Below are 17,585 nucleotides of genomic sequence, written 5' to 3'. Positions count from 1 at the left end.
TTTTTTTTTTTTTTTTTTTTTTTTTTTTTTTTTTTTTTTTTTCTTCCTAGAATGTATATTTTATTGTGTTAGACAAATATATGTATATATATATGTCATACTTTAATGCGTAGGAAAAAACATTGCAACTTTTAACAGCTTTTGATATCCATCATGGCTGATTGTTACGGCGTACAGATGAAGATAACAAAACAGGATTTTTAAGATACTTCTAGATCAAAAGCAATTAAAATAATTTTTATATACACAGGTAAAGGGATACTATGTCATTTTAAGCAAATGGGCATACCAGTATGCAGATGTTGGAAGGCGGAAGGTAGGGAAAAGAAGAATGATATAGTTAACTTGTGAGCAGTATTTATACTGAGTATATGCAGAAAGTACTCAAAGCTATGATTGGTTAATTTTTAGTTTTAGTTACCTTTTTCAAGCATCGTTATGTAACATGGAAAGATCTCGAATTTGGGAGAGCAGATGAATTTAGGGGGAGAACATAAAACCTAGAATAGTTAATTTTGAGGTTGCCAATTATTCTTAGGCCCAGCTATTGTATTTATATCTTGCATATATGTACATAATAATTTTTTTAAAAAAGTATTTTCTATTTCAATGTTCAAGTTTTTTCTTTTCACATTTTATGTTATACTTTTTATCACAATTTTTATTCTAATGCTTTCTTTTTTCCTGCTTCTGTTGTTTATTCTGTGAATAAAATTTGCTTACTTTAGGTTAGATATAATCTGTATCTCATCACAGATTAGGCAATATATTAAACATTTGTTTGTTGAATTATAATTTTTTCAGATAGAATATTTTTAAAAAGTAATATAAGATCTAGGTATAATTTGATATTCTTTGAGAACAGTCGTATAAGAATTTTATAAACATATAAAATTATATTATTATAAATATATATGTATATTTTAAAAAGTTATATTTGTAATGCATTTTAAAATGCAATGTATTATGTTATTGGGGAATGACAGTTTCATTAAATTTCTGTTATCAACTTTTACTCTTTTCTGATGTTTAACCCCTCTTTTGTCCATTTTGCATTTGTGCTCAAATTCGTCTAATTGTGTATCTTCTAATTTTTTAGGAAATATGGGTGTGAAGCCAGTATCTGCTGATATTGTTGCCCAGGTTGTCGCCAGTACTAGACAACGACTTGCTGAAAATTCACAAGATTTGACATCATGTGATCCGAGTTTAGCACCATTATCTACTACTGAAATAACTAATGTTTCAAATATAGGGAAATCCACTAATAAAATTAAAAGTGAGCAGTTGGATTATAAGGAAAGTACTTGTACATCAAAACTAATCAGGTATCCTTCTGAAAGTATTTCTTCAGTTGTGGAAAAAAGACCTTGGTTTTCAAGTTCATCTACTGAATTTTCAAGCAGTGCAATTTCTAAACCAGTTCATAAAAATTCCTTAAAAAAGAATCTATCTCACAGTAACAGTAGTAGTCAGAGTAGTATTAATAGTATAGGGCAAAAAAAGTGTCTTCAGACAAATGATATTGAAATGCCAAAAGTGCATTCATCAAAAAAGTTTTTGTCTAAACATGTGATAAATAGCAGAGTGTGTGGGAAAAATGATTCACCATATGAAATGTATCCTGATAGTTCATGTGACTATGAAACTGAATCTAGTGTGTCTGAAAAATTTGAAGTAGAATCTTTGTGTTCTGAAGCCTTTGAAACCGAATCTAATTTCTCAGAAATTAGTGGCATTGATGATGAGATATTTCAAATTAGGCGAACTTCAGATGCTCACCTCATAAATTTTGCTGGTAACTCAAACAAAGACTTAAAACATAATGGTACACAAGTTAGCACTGTAACTTCTCATGCAAATACTTCTCCATTGAAACATTCAACCCCTAAGCATGTTACTGATACTGATGAGAAAGCAACAGAAACTGATGATTCCTATCATATCAATATATTAAGAGAGAAAGCAAACCTAGAAGGTCGTCTTGAAACCATAGCTCAGGATCAAACTGATTTAATTAAAGAACGGGATCATTTTAGTTCATTGTCTACATCTTATGAAGCCCAGCTAAAAGCTCTGCAGAAACAGTTAGATGTTGCATTGTCAGAGAAAAGAGACATCTTGAAATTATTGGACTTGCAAACTAAAGAACATAAGAATTGGGACAATGTAATTAAAGAATATCAAAATATTATTGAATCTAAAAATAGTGAAATAAAAGGTCTTAAAGAAGACTTGTCTTTAAGTGAACAAGCAAATACTGAATGTAAAATAAGCCTCGAAGAACTGAAAGTAGATATGGAATCTAAAGATGGAGCCATTTCAGGATTAAAAAAGAAAATTGCTGAATTGCATGTTGAAGTTCAGGTTCATTTGCAAGGAAAAGTTCAGTTAGGAAATGAATTAAAAAATGTCCGACTTGAAATAGAAACTTTGCAAAAATCCAAAGATTGGTTTCAAGAACAACTTCACATAGCCCAAGAAAATAGAAATAAGTTGCATCAAGATTTGATATCTGCTCAAAGTGAGCAAGCTGTCTCAAGCAACAATCTTGAAAAGATCATAGCTGAGAAAAATCAACTTCGTCAAGAATTAATTCATACACAGCAACGGGCTGTTGCTGAGAAAGAAGTTTTGATGAAGCGCTTAGAAACTATAGAAGCAGATATGAAAGAGCGTGAATCATTGTTTGATGAAATTCAGAAAGACAAAGGCACTGCAGAGTCTGCTCTTGTTGAGCGAATACGCAAAATAGAAGAGGAAAAGTCCCATTTGATGGATTTATCATTTACAATATCAGACCAGGAACACCAGATTAAATTTTTAAAAAGTGATTGTGAGGAAAAGGCAGAGCTTTTAAAATCTTTGGAAAAAGAGAGAGCTGAATTAATGAAGCAGGTTGCTGTACTACACAAATCATCAAATGATAAAGATCTGAATATTCAGCAACTGACACAGCAAATAAAAGATATGAATATTAAATTAAATCATGCAGAGATGGCATTATCACATTCTGAAGAATTAATCCATAATTTAAAAGATGAAAAAACAGCCACTGATGTTGCATTAGCTTCGGTGAATGAAGAAAAGCGTGTTATTAATGAGTCATTAAAGAATGTGAGTGAAAATCTCAATAAATTCAAGCATAATTTCAAACACATGAAAGCAGAATTGCTAACACGAACTTCACAAGCAGAGCAATTACTGAAAGAGAAACAGCTCTTAGAAGAAACCATTAGGAAGAATGAGGAAAGTGTACTGTTGTTACGTAAAGAGTTCGAGCAGCAAGTGCTATCTAAAACTCAGAATAGAGATGTAATGTTTGATGATTTACAGAAAAAGAAAAATGATGTTGAAAGTGTCCTTAATGTATATAGTAAAGATTTGCTAAATTACCAGCAAACTGTTGAAAATCTTTCCAAACAAAAGACAGAACTAAATAATGAAATTTCTGAGTTAAAATTAGTTATTAGTAACAAAGAAAATAAAATTATGCAATTAGATACAGAAAATGAATCTTTAAAGAAAAAATTATTTCAATTTGAAAATAATTTTAATGATAAAGATGTAGTTTATGTTGATGAGAATAGTATAGCCATATCACCTAATGAGAAGCCTGCAAAGTGCTCAACTGAGGAATACCAAAGAAAATTGCAGGTTTCTAGAGGTAGAAAAATTTTGTATAAGAAGCTTAAAGAGAAGATGAAAGAATGTGAAAGCCTGAGAAAAGAGCTTGAGTTAAAAAGTGAAACTCAAGGAAATAAAGACAATTGTGAAACCAAAGAATTAGCTTCAAAATATAGCCAATGTGAAATGGATAAAGCAGTAGTTCAGAATGTTCAAGATTTAGAGAATCAATTAAAAGAACAAAAAATGATGTTGAAAGAACAAACTCTCTTACTGAAGAAAAGTGAAAATACTATATTAGAGCTTGAGAAAGAAAAAGGAAAAGCAGATGGTAAATCACATGCATATTTTTTTTTTTTTTTTTTAATTAAGCTGCCTTCTTTTAATAAATAAATGACAGAACAACAACTGTACTGCATTTGTGGTTGCTAATTCTGGATGGACATAATGGATTTAATGGCCATTTTGTCTTATGTACATTGTGCCAAAAAAAAAAAAAAAGAAAGAAAAAAAAGGACAGTTCAATATCTCTCATTCTACTGGGCTGATTGGCAAAATTCAAATTGCATTTTTCATGTCTCGAAAGCGCAATTTAGGATATATATTATATATATATATATATATAGCACTGTTGTGACATAGGTATTTTGACACAAAATCGGACTTTTTCTGAAATAACATGCTAATTTTTTCCCTTATTTCGATTCTATGACTCAAATTATGCCCAGATATTAAATTTTGAAAAATTTGGTGTGAAATTTACGGATAAATTCAAAAATTTATCTTGGTGAAATTTTTTCAGTTTGGCCAAGAATAATTCACTTGGCAAACTTCTTAACTTATGGCAACCAATTTTCCTTTCCTTTCCATTATGCCAGAGCGGAAAAAAAGGCACCTAGCTCCTACCTTTTTACATTGTGTATGAGTGAAAAAAAGTCACATTGTTTCTACTTCCAAATAATTTTAGCAAAGTGTTTTAAACCACATCTAATGTTTTATCGCTTTCAGCAAATATGCCAGATTTCAAAATGTGTCAATAAATTCACATATATCTTCAGAAATTTTGAATAAAAATTTTTATTTTTTTTGCAGGTATGCTTGGAAATACGTCTGTTTTAAGATGATGGTAAAAATTTTACAGATTATAATTCAAACTTTTTTTAATTAAAAATTATTTAAAAATACAAATTTTTAAAAAGAGATCATAAAAAATGGGTGATTTTTATTTGGAATGAACCTGAATTTCGCAATGTGAAAGGAAAAATCAAATAAGCTTAATAAAAAAAGAGAGATTAATCAATATATACCAAACTCAAATAACATTGAGGGGGATAAAATTTTGAGAGCTAATTTTTTAAAAACTACTCATGCGATTTTTACAAAACTTGTTTGTTTGGTGTAATTTGAGTCGTAGAATTGAAATATGGAAAAAAATTGGTATGTTAAAAAGTCCGATTTTTGTGTCAAAGTACCTATATTAGAACAATGCTATATGCAAATCTAATACATATCTAAGTCACACTTTCGAGACATGAAAAGCGCAAGTTGAATTTTGTCAATTGACCCAGTAGAACCGGAAATACAAAACTGTCCCCCCCTCGCAGTGTATATGGGCTATTCTATTATAATCTATGTCCATAGATCATTCGTCATAATGGCATGGATTGCTGCAGGAATGCTCCTTGTTGCATTATGCTCTAATGGATTTTAATAATTGTTTAATTTGCCATAGACTGCTTAAACTCTTATACATATTTAATGGGTATTTTTCTGTAGAGTAAAAAAGGCTGGTATTATTTATGGGAAACCGTGATGATCTTAGGACATTTTTTCTGCTAATATGACATTTAAAAATTAGTTATAATTTTTCAAGCTGAATGAATTTTTTCCTGGTTCTGATTAAAATTTTGTTATATTAAAATGTAATAATGCGCATGTAAGTGCATCTTAGCATTTATTTACTGGTTAGAGATATTAAAATTATTTAATGTGTAAAATTTTTTCTGTTCGTTCATTTATTTATTCAGTTCTTTGTTATTTTAGGCATCGTGGATAAATACAATGCTTTGAAACAACGTGTGTCTGAACTTGAATTGAAAATAGCAGAGAGAGATTCTCAGGTTGTTGAGCTAAACTGTAAAATAGAAGAACTGAACACTCAAATTTCTGACTTAGAATCAAGTTCAAAAAATCAGATTTTAAGTTTAGAATCTGATTTAAATAAAGAAAAGGCAGTGGTCAAGAGTTTAAGACAACAGGTATTAATTGTATATTACAGTATATTGAATATTATATAGTTTTTATGTCACTGTAGTTTAAAATCTCGGAACTTTGAAAGCAGGTCTCAACTTTCTATTAGTATGATTAAACTTTGGATGATATGACTTATTTTAAAATCCATTTGACTTCATAAATTAATTTAAGAGAACATGTCATATTTTGTAAGTATATTTTTACAAATTTGTAATTGATCTGTGTTTGAAGTTATGGAAGTAATATACTGACACTCAGCAACAGTAATATATTTGTGTTCTAGATATTTTTATGTAATATAATAATTTTTAAAATTAAAGTTTCCTGCTTAAAATCTATATTTAATTTATTATAGGAACTTTATAATCCATAGATATTTGCATTTGATTTACTAATTATTATTCAACTACTGCTGTTGTTTTAATTTTATGTTAACTTTATATGTATTTAAATTACTCAGATCATATACATATTTTCCATAGGTATTCCAAGAAAAAAGAGCAAATTCACACTTGCAGAGAGATTTATTATCATTAAAATCAGGTTTGGAGCAAACAAATCAAATAGCTGATTCTAAGAAACAAGAAATAACTGCTCTTCAGTCTGAACTGTCTGTAAAAATGCATGCAGAACTGAAGCACAGAGCAGAAATTGAACATTTTCAGAATGAAATGCGGGTATTAAATTCTGTGATTGAAAAACTGAACAAAGAGCTAGAAGAAGTAAAAGCTCGTGATCCAGCACTGGCTGAGCAACTAAAGGTATAGTACTCCTATTTATGAAAATCTCAATTATCTATAATAGGAAACAAATTGGCTCTACATTGCAATGAAAAATATTTGAATATTAACAATTAAAATTGTTATTGATTTGAGTCATTTGACCTAACTCTGAAAAGATATACTAAAGACTTTTATGACCGAAAGCATGTTATATGCCTACTTTGGTGTTTTTGCTTCATGTTGCTTCATGATTCAGTGTAGCAGTGAAAATTTAATCAAATAATTCCTTTAAGAGAATCATAGTAAAGTACTAATTGGGGGGGGGGGACTGGAAAAAGAGTTATTCTCTAAAATGTTGCACATAATCTTTTGAACCAAAAATAAAATCAACATTATCCATCAGTATGCATTATATCAAAATCAGAATCTGCAAAATTAGGAAGTCTGAAAATCTTCCAAATTCTTAACTTTGACTACTTTAACTACTCTTAACTACTAAAAGTTTAACAAATTTGTGATTTCGAGAAAAAATTTGGTATTGTTATAGTTTCTGTCATGTTATGCATTGTGACAAATTAAGTTGTGAAAATATTCAAAATACTTTTATCTCTACCTCATTTTAACTTGTAAACTTTTTAAATATTATGCCAATGGTATGTGTGATATCTTAAATGTTAATAATATGTATAGTTTTTCCAAGTGCCTTAATAGGTTAATAAGCATGTGCAAAGCTTTGAGATTCTAAATCGATATTCCTTTTAATAATGTGTACACTGCGGGAAAAAAATGGGACGGCTCTATATCTCCCATTCTGCTGGGCTAATTTACGAAATTCAACTTGCATTTTTCATGTCTCAAAAGCGGGACTTAGGATATGTGTTATATATATATATATATATATATATATATATATATATATAGCATTGTTCTAATAAAGGTATTTTGACACAAAATTGAACTTTTCCTAAAATGACATGCCAGTCCCCCCCCCCCCCCGCCCCATATTTTGATTCTGCTACTAAATTTATGCCAAACTGCCAAGTTTTGTAAAAATCATACAAGTAGTCATTAAAAAATTAGCTCTTAAAATTTTAGCTCCTCAGTGTTAATTCAATTTGGTATGTAGTTGTTAATATCTCCTTTTTATTAAACTTATTTGATTCCTCTTTCACAGTTCAAAATTTAGATTCATTTCAAATAAAATGAACCCATTTTTAATGATTTATTTTTAAAATTTGTATTTTTATAAATTTTTCAAAAAATGATTTCAAAAAATTTATAACCTATAAAATTTTTACAGACATCTTTGTAAGCATACCTGCAAAAAATTAAAGCTTTTTGTTCAAAATTTCCGAAGATATGCGGGAATTTATGTAATGGCACGTTTTGAAATTTGGCATATTTGTTGAAAACAATAATAACAAAAATGTGGTTTAAGCGTGTTTTTTTTTAATTATTGGAAAGTATGAACGATGATGTTTTTTCCTTTTGTCTTCAATGAAAAAAAGGAAAGGAAAATTGGTTGCTATAAATTAAGAAGTTCGCCAAGTGAATTTCATATATATATATATATATATATCTTAGTTGCGCTTTCGAGATATGAAAAAGGCAATTTGAATTTTGTCAATCGGCCCAGTAGAACAGATATAGAACTGTTCCCCCCCTTTTTTTGGCACAGTGTACATATATATATGAATGCATGCATGCATGCATTTCTGATTCCGTTCCTAATAACAGAAGAGTACCAATGACAATAAGAGATCAGTTCAGTCTAGGCATTAAATCTGCCTTTTTTTCTCAACAAACAGTTCAAAAAAAGAATAAACATTTCTGTTTTTTCAGATCTTTTGCAATAATTTTATGAGCAATGTCTTTGCTATTTTTAAACCCATCAGTTACTATTTAAAACCATGGGTAATAACTTTCAGGAATAGTCTGATTTTTTTTTTTTTTTTTTTTTTTTTTTTTTTTATGCACTTATCTATTCAAGATTGTAAAGACTGACCTTTTCTGGATTCATCATATCCTCTCATCTTTATAAAACTATCAGTACCAACAAAGGAGATTAGATCATGTTAATACTTGATCATTATGTGCTGCATACGTCATTTCAGTCGTAGAAAGTCCTCCATGAAGGCATCTTTTCCCTTATGCAGATAGCTCTCATATGCTTTGTCATAACCAAATCAAACCATTTCAATAGCCTTGTTGCAGTTTTTGCAGCTTTAAAACAACAAAGTTTTTTTTTTTTTTTTTTTTTTTTACTATTTTTTGTTTATCTTTTAATTCATAACTTTAAAGTTGACTGCATGAACTGAACAATTAAATTACATTTAAAATTCTTTGCATAAAAAGAGGGTATTTTAATCCAGATAAATTGAAACACCTTAGTTGCTGCTTGGCAGTTTGGTGGAATTAATTGTAAAAAATCAGACCTAAAACTTTGTAGATGCAGTACATGAGATTTACAACTGGTAAAAGAAGTATGTGGCCCATTTTATATGTGGTGCTGGTCTCAAAAATGCAGATAATTATCCACATCTGTCTGTGGGACATTCACTCAGTGATAGGCACCTGAACTAGCTTTACTGCATGCTTTCACAGAAATGCTTTTAAAATCTTGCGTAATATGCATTTACAGTTTCTTTTAAAAATGTCATTCTTATGTTATAAGGTCATTAACTGTGTTAAGAATTATTTTGATTGATCTGTTTCTTTTCTAACTTCATTTTCTGGAAAAAAAATTTATCTGAGGTTTGTGCATTTCAGGCATTTTATGTAATTTATTTAAGGATAACATGAGGATATAAAAAAGGCTTAAAGTAATAACATCATTTTTCCTTTAAGAAGTTATTGACCAAATTAAAATATGTAGTTGCAAAGAAAAGTATGGTAAAATTTTAACTAAGTATACATTGCAAAAGAACACCTTTACTTGAGAACAATAGAGGTTGCCCTTATAAAAGGCAGTTTCTTTGGCTGATCCATAAAACTAAGCTTAGATTTATGTATTTTTTAACATTTTCTGCATTTTTATTTTAAAAAAGTATTTTCGAATTTCAAAATATATGACACATCCTATGTTCATAATTTGTGACTAAGTAAAAAAACCATTTCAAACATTTTGAGCAAATAAAGGCTTGTTGCAGAACAATGCAAAGTTTTTCCCTTGGGTATAACTTAATTAGCAGGCAAGAAATGCTTATCAAGCATTATGTAAATTTGTAAACAGATGCATAAGCAGATGAATAATCTGTAAACCCGATGCATTAAGTTTTGCCTTATGTCGCAGAGTACTCTCTATAATGTTCTATGGTTTTAATTATTTTTTTTTAATAAATTCAGGGCTGATTGTGGTCCAGATATAGTCAGAATTCTGGTTTTACTTTCTTTTCATTCTTCTGGAATTTCTGGATTTCAGAAATCGCACGTGCACATTATCTTTATGTACTATGCTCGAAATTGTATGGAGAGGTAATCTTCATCTACAGTTAATCTTAAAGATTAAGATTTGTAATTAGTTTTTATTAATGCAGTGGCTGTAAAAATTATTAGAAATTCTGGAAAGGTCAATCTATTAAAATAAGTTAAAATGCTTTTTTAAAATGACATATATAGAATGCTTTCATTTTATGAAAAAAAAAAGGTATACTTAAAAAACTCTTGTCTTATCAAATTCAGTGGCATGAATTCTGTTCTATATTATGAAACAACTACTTTTGTTACTTTGGGTGAAAATAGCAGATAATCTTCCAAATGTGGTTTCAGTAGATGAAAACATTTTTGTTACTCAAAGAAGTTCCAAACTGTATAATAGATAGTTACTTATCTTATATACAAGCAAACAAAACAAAAAAACCACTGGCATTATAAACTTTTAGGCTGAAGTATTTAGGCTAAAAGGAAATAGAAACAGAAATAGAACAGTACTGACATACTCAAATTAATTTTAGCTTCCTTTGTTAGACCCCTGTTAAAAGTGTGTTTAATTACATTGGTGATAGTATGACAGAATATAGAACATTGTTGAACACTGATAGCCAAGATGCTGTGACGATTGAAATATTATTTATTCTCGTTAAACAAAAATACATGTGAAATTTTTTGACATTTTTATCAGCAACAATCAGACAGCTTGCCAAAATTCTTTAATCATCCTACCATCTATTCCTCACTTGTTAATATAGCTTCAACACTTACTTCAAGCTCTAATCTTGAAACTTAAGAGGTTAAGTGAAAAATCATTATCTGTTTCAAAATGACTTGCTGATCAGAACTGAACTTTTCACAAAGAAAAATCTTAATGAAGCAATTTTGGAACATAAATTTGCCCTTCCTCAAAAAGCAAGCTAAAATTAGCAATTATTTAAAGAAATGTTTAGAAAGCTAAGTAACTTTCTGAAAGGATGAAGTAAAGCATAAATTAACATTTAATACATTAGCTTTGCTAATAAAATTGTTAATCATGTCTGATTTGTATTACAAGATAGTTTTCAGAATTTTTGAAATGAGGTTGCATTCACTCCTATAAATTACTGTACTGAAATGTTACATTATGCTAATATGTGACTTAAATAAGTAAATAAAAGTTATGCATTACAGGGAAATCTGCAAAAAATCATGCTGTTAATGCAGCATTAGCTCAAGTTGTCTCAAATATCAGGTGAAAGAAATGAACAGCTTTCTTCTCTTTTGTAAAAAACAGTATCATAAATGAAATGTACCTGTGACTTATTTATAAATTAAAAGCATTTTATTTCAATATCTTTAAAAATAATCATATGATTTGCAAATGTGCAATTTGAACATTATAAATTAAGTTTATGTGGTTTTCCAAAGTTCTCTAACTCACAGTAAACTAGTTAAAGTGTAAATTAAAGTAACTGATTTTCCCCTCCCCCCCCCCTTTTTTTTTTCAAGTGACTGAAAAACAGGACTTACTAAATTTCATGTAATTATATACTACATAATTATTTTAAGTCTTGATTTATTTTAATATCTTACTGATTATGGTTTACCAAAAAAAGAGGGAGGGGAAATTCATTTTATCATTCTACATTTATTGATAGCTTATTATGCAGTCTTGATTGAGAGCAGATTTATTGATAGCAGATAGCTTATTATGCAGTCTCATTTCCATTTTGTTGCTACATTAATTATTTAGATATAGACATTGGGAAATATTATTCATATATTTCTTTATTTTAGGCTCTGAGTTGGCGCTTAAAGGAAAAGACAAATGAGGTTCTAGCCTTGCAAGAAAAGCAAAATCTAATTGAAGACAGGCATAAATCTGAAATAGAAGGATTAAGGAAAATTTTACAAGTGATTTTTCTTAAATATGTTTGTTTTTGGATATATTTGGACTGCTTCTTGAAAGATTATATTATTTTAGTGTAATTTACTTTCTTGAATATATATATATAAATACAGGGTGAATCAGAACAAGTGGGCAAAACTTAGGGAGTGATAGAAGGCAGTTGTACAATAATATTCATCATAGAATGTATGCTTGGAATGCAAAAGATGAGCCGCTAGGTGGCATTGTAAATAAATGGTATAAAAAAGCACCCAGCATTTTCTCGCACCCGCATTTCTACTGAGGATTGCTGGTTATACAAACCACGAAATTTGTAGGGTGATGGATTGGTCAAAGTGGTTCCATAGCTTGGCCACCAAGATCACTGGATCTCTTGTGTTTAGACATATTTTGTGGGGTCACATGAAAAGCCTAATCTATGAATGCTGCATTGAAGCCAGTATAAATCTAGTCGCCAAGATCGCTGTTGCCAGCGATATTCGAGAAATGCCTGTTGTCTTCACAAATGTGCATCAGTCCATATCCTGCAGGTGTGAAGCCTGCATTACAGCTGGCAGAAAGTGTTTTGAGCAATTTCTGTGGGCATGTTCTGTTAATAAAAGGTTTTCTGAAGTATCTCCTATCATTCTTGTGTTGATCTTTAAATATTACAGTAGAAAATTACCCTTTAACTTCTCACAGCTTGCTTTCCGACCATACATTCTATGATGAATATTGCGCATATAGCTGCCTTCTATCATCCCGTTAAGTTTTACCCACTTGTTCAGATTCACCCTGTACATGTACACACATCTGTATCTGTATGCATATATATAATTTATTTAATTCATTTCCCTAGGATACTCAAATAGAAATGGAACGTATTAAAATAGAGCTTAATAATACAAGGAAAGAAAAATTCAACTATCAATCAAAAGTAATTGAACTAAGGAAGGCTTTAAAATCCAAATTAGCTGAATTAGAGGTAACTGCACTGTATTTGTTTTGTTAGTTTTTTTTATTTTTATAATTACATCTGCTCACTGGTCTGAATATTCATTCAGTTTTATGTTATTTGCTTAAATTTCTGATGATTTTAAAAAATTTGAATTATCATAATTTTAAAATCTTGACTATTGTTATTTAAATTGAATACAAATAAATACACTACTGTGGAAGACAGCTGGAAGTATCTATCTAAAATGTAAAGTTTATCATCTATATAAGTAGAGAAAGCCTTTTAAAATAACTCTTCTTTTGAGATTTATATGAAAAGCAACTTACTTCATAAGATGTGAAACTCACACTTAAAATAAAATGTGACTTACAAAATATTACTTTAAAAACTTACACTAAAATTTGATATCATACAAAAGTAAATATGTAATGTGCAAAATATGTAAATACATCAACTTACTCGATAAAATGTGAAAATGAACTTTTAAAGATATTTAGAAGAGTGCATGCACATCAACCATTTTTTAGTATATACCTAACAGTAATTCAATTATCAATATCCATTGTATTCATAAGAGCTGTGAATTGCTATTAGGTTATCCGGAAAATAATGCAGGTTTTTTAACCTATATCTTTAAAGTATCATAACTCAACTCAAAAACAATTTTATTAATCAAAATAAGCACTAGCCAAATCAATGCATTTTTGCAGCAAGATGCAAGTTTATTTATGCCGGTAGAATAAAATTCTGGAGTTCTGGACGCGATAGTTGTCGAAGACGTTTTTGACTTCGTCTTGGTTTCTGAAGCATTTTTTCTGCAGAATGTTATCCAGATGTTTGAAAAGGGGTAATCGGTCGGTGAGAAGTCAGGCGAATAGGGGGGAAGAGAGTGAGTCTCGTATCCTAATTCATTCAATTTCTGTAGGGTCAGTTACATGACGTGCGGCCGAGCATCATCATGGAGAACTAGCAGCTTTCTGCTGACCAATGCCGAGCACATGCGTTACAATTTTTGGTGCATTTCGTTGATTTGCTGACATTATTTATCTGCCGTAATCATTTCGCCCAGATTTAAGAAGCTGTGGTGGATGAGACCGGCCACAGACCACCAAAGAGTCACCATAATTTTCTTGTGGTGCAAATTTGGCTTGGAAACTGTTGTGGTGTCTGACCACGGTCCAACCACTGAACCGAATGTCGCCAGTTGTTAGAGAGAATCCACTTTTCATTGCACGTAACAATTCGATCAAGAAAAGGATCTTTTGTTTTTTTGCGGAGAAGAAGAGCAGACGACACTTCGAAACGATGATTTTTTTAAAATTTTCGCTCAATTCGGGAGGCACCCACTTATCGAGCTTCTTTGACTTTCCTATATGGTTCAAGTGATCAGAAATCATTTTTTTGCTTACGCCAAACTCCTCCGCAAGCTCTCGAACAGTTGTGCACAGGTTTGTTTCAACTTAAGTCTTCAAATCATTGTTATCAACAGCTGAAGAGCATCCACGATGCTCTTGATCTTCCAGGTCAAATTCTCCATGATGAAACTTTTGGTACCACCATTGAATTCTAGATTCATCTACACTTTTCTCGCCCCATACTTTGTTGACATTTCGAGCCGTTTGCGCAGCGCTGTGGCATGGCTTGTACTCAAATTGTGAATAAAAAAAGTCTAATTTTTTATTCACAAGTAAATTTGCAGAAAATCCCGTTTTGACATCTAAACAAAAACACCTAGTAAATATTTTTTGAAAATAATTTTGGAACAAAATAATTATTGTACAAATGTAGAACCAAAACAGAGGTTCAAATTGATATATAAACCAATGTAATTCAAAATATTTTTGTTGCTAAAAATGTACAGGAAATATAAAAAATTGCAAAAACCAACGTTATTTTCCGGACAAACCGATATTTACAGAGAAGCACTGTTTTTAATATATCATAATTTATAAGTAATCATTATTATTTAGTTCAGTAAATCCCTTTTGTTTACCGAAATACTTCTATTTTTCCATGATATTGTTATAAATAAAGAAAGGTGCTTTGTTATTATCTACGTTCCCCTGAAAAATATTCAGGAGGCAAAACATTATGTCACCAAAATAGGCAACCCATGATGTCACCAAAATGTACATTTATGTAGCAAACCAGGTATGGGCTCACATGCAGAATATGAAAGCTCATTTCTACCTTCAAATGAAATGGTTGTTTTTCTGATTAGTGTTTGCTTTTGTTGCATTGGAAGTACATTTTTTTCCTTGTAAGAAATCATAATGGGACTGTAGAGTTTACTGGCTGATAAAAAAGAAAGCTTAGCATTTCTTCAGAAATATGGCATTTTGTCCAACAATAGAGAATGCAGAAATTGGCCTTCCATGAAATTGTACTTCACGAATGGTTGAATGCTATGAATAAAAAATAGTGTATTGATGCTGAATTTGCAATTCTTTGATTATTTTTTTAATAAAAACATATCGCAGTGTACATGGGGGTACAGTATGTGCAGTGCCAAGTTTCTGCAATTCTCTCATGATTTGAAGCTATAGCAAATCACTTTGTACATAGCGTGACAGTGCAAGTAAAAGGTAAGTGTTTTGATTTGGATGTTTCTTACATTTTTAACTGTTAATTGGTTGCTATTTTATTTAATTTTAAGTGTGCTGCCATTTTTGAAAATGATTATTTTTTTTCGTGCCTTGATAAAAAATTAGTTGTCTGTGGTTGGGAACTTTTCAGGAACACAGTGCAGATAATAATAAAATACCATAATAGCTTTATATTTTGAATTTATGAAAATATCATGTACACTGCACAAAAACAAAAATTAAAAAAAAAAAAAAAAAAAGTTCTATATCTTCCATTCTACTAGCCCGATTGACGAAATTCAAATTGCGTTTTTCATGTCTCAAAAGTGCAATTTAGGATATATATTAGATTTATAGATAGCATCATTCTAACATAGCTATTTTGACACAAAATCGGACTTTTCTGATATGACATGCCATTTCCATATTTCAATTCTATTACTCAAATTATGCCAGACTACCAAGTTATGTAAAAATTGCACGAGTAATTTTTAAAAAATTAGCTCTAAAAATTTTAACTCCTCAATATTAATTGAATTTGGTATATATTTATTAATATCTCATTTTTTATTAAACCTTTTTTATTCTTCCTTTCACATTTCAAAATTTAGGTCATTCCAAATAAAATTCACCCATTATTTATGATTTCTTTTTAAAATTTAAATTTTTTAATAATTTTTGTAAATTTTTCGAAAAAATTTTGATTTATAACCTATAAATTTTTTACCACCATATTAAAGTAGCTGTATTTCTAAGCATAGCTGCAAAAAATTAGACTTTTTTTATATTCACAATTTTCTAAGATATACATGAATTTACATATTTGTACGGTTTGAAATTTGGCATCTTTTTTTTAGCAATAATAATGCCAAATGTGGTTTATGGATTTTGTTACAGTGAATTGCCACAGCTAATTTTAACCTTAAATTTCAAATAAATTTTTACGGAGATTTAACTATATACGAAATTTTTTCCCTCAATGATGTGTAATACATATTTATTAATGCTACATGAAAAGCTATTTTTTATTTAACTTCATTAAATTTAAATTGTCTAAAACTGAGAAAAGTTCATTTGATGTTTATTTTCACAATGTTTTTAAGCAAACAAGACGTTGACACTTTGGGTCATGTCCCAGCTTTAAAAAACATATATATAAACATAAATTTTTATATTAATCCTGTTAGAAAGAATGTTTTAAGTACTAATTTTCTCTCATGTTTTAGATTATATGAAAAACATCTTTAATATAGAAATGTTTAGGTTAAAAACTTTAAATAATATGATTAAGATTTTTTGCACCCGATATAAGAATTGGGTCAGTCAGTGGTACAGGATAAGCACTGCTGGAGTGGTTTATTTCTTTCTCATTTAACAAAAATCTTTCAAGTTAAATATCTAGCCTTTGGACTTTACTTTAAACTTTATTTATAGTTAAAATGTCTAGAAGCTGTCTTCAGCTGAAACTTATATTTTAAAAAATTTGACAAAAATACAAAATTTATGGAATTGTAACAATCTAAAAAACTTTTTTTTTTTTTTTTTTTGGTCAACACTGAAAATAAGTGTAGAAGGAAATTGGGGGAAGCAAAATTTAAAGGGGAATCTACTCAGTGAAGAGCGACAGGTTTTCGACTGTATGGGTGTATAAATTTAATTTACTTCATGAAACATCATATCGTATCATAAATGGAGCATCCCACAATTTCTTAATCAAATTATTTAAAGATTCCTTAATTCATCCAGTGACGTATATAGATATCAGCTAAAGCCATTTTCCCTCTTGATGAAACCAGTCTTTACTTTCATCTCACGCCTTCAAAATGCTTAGCCTTGTTAAAGGCGCTGAACAAATATTGATGAAAAGGATTGATTTGGCTTATTAAGTTATGCCAAAGCTAGGCTATCTGCCTTAAAGAAGGGTTGCTTACATGAAGAACTTTCTAAGTGAAACCAGCTCATATACACATTACACATAAGAAAAAACATGAAAAGGCTCATGCAACCAGCCCGTTTGCCGGAATTCGAACCCCGGAGCGAATTAAGTATCAGTATTATTTAGTGACTTTATCGCTTGGCTGTTTGTGGTTTCTTTTGAAATGGAAGGCGATAAATTTATTTAAAATTAATGTCAGAAATAC

The 17,585-nt window shown here is 29.9% G+C and overlaps 1 protein-coding gene across 1 annotated transcript in view; it reads left to right on the top strand.

Annotated features, from left to right (window-relative positions):
- LOC118191637 (uncharacterized) overlaps positions 1 to 17,585 on the top strand; it is a 48,858-nt gene that overhangs the window by 21,277 nt on the left and 9,996 nt on the right. The window contains exons 5-9 of the mRNA XM_035362464.2: positions 1,100 to 3,958; positions 5,671 to 5,885; positions 6,363 to 6,641; positions 11,811 to 11,927; positions 12,761 to 12,886. Of these exons, the coding sequence (XP_035218355.1) occupies positions 1,100 to 3,958; positions 5,671 to 5,885; positions 6,363 to 6,641; positions 11,811 to 11,927; positions 12,761 to 12,886 (3,596 nt within the window). The remainder of the gene's footprint in view (positions 1 to 1,099; positions 3,959 to 5,670; positions 5,886 to 6,362; positions 6,642 to 11,810; positions 11,928 to 12,760; positions 12,887 to 17,585) is intronic.

This window comes from Stegodyphus dumicola, chromosome 8, assembly GCF_044657685.1.
Source record: "Stegodyphus dumicola isolate Sdum_Otavi_A_Nest chromosome 8, ASM4465768v1".
Classification (NCBI taxonomy): domain Eukaryota; kingdom Metazoa; phylum Arthropoda; class Arachnida; order Araneae; family Eresidae; genus Stegodyphus; species Stegodyphus dumicola.
Note: the sequence above shows the minus strand (reverse complement) of the source record. Positions and strands in the feature narration are given on the sequence as shown.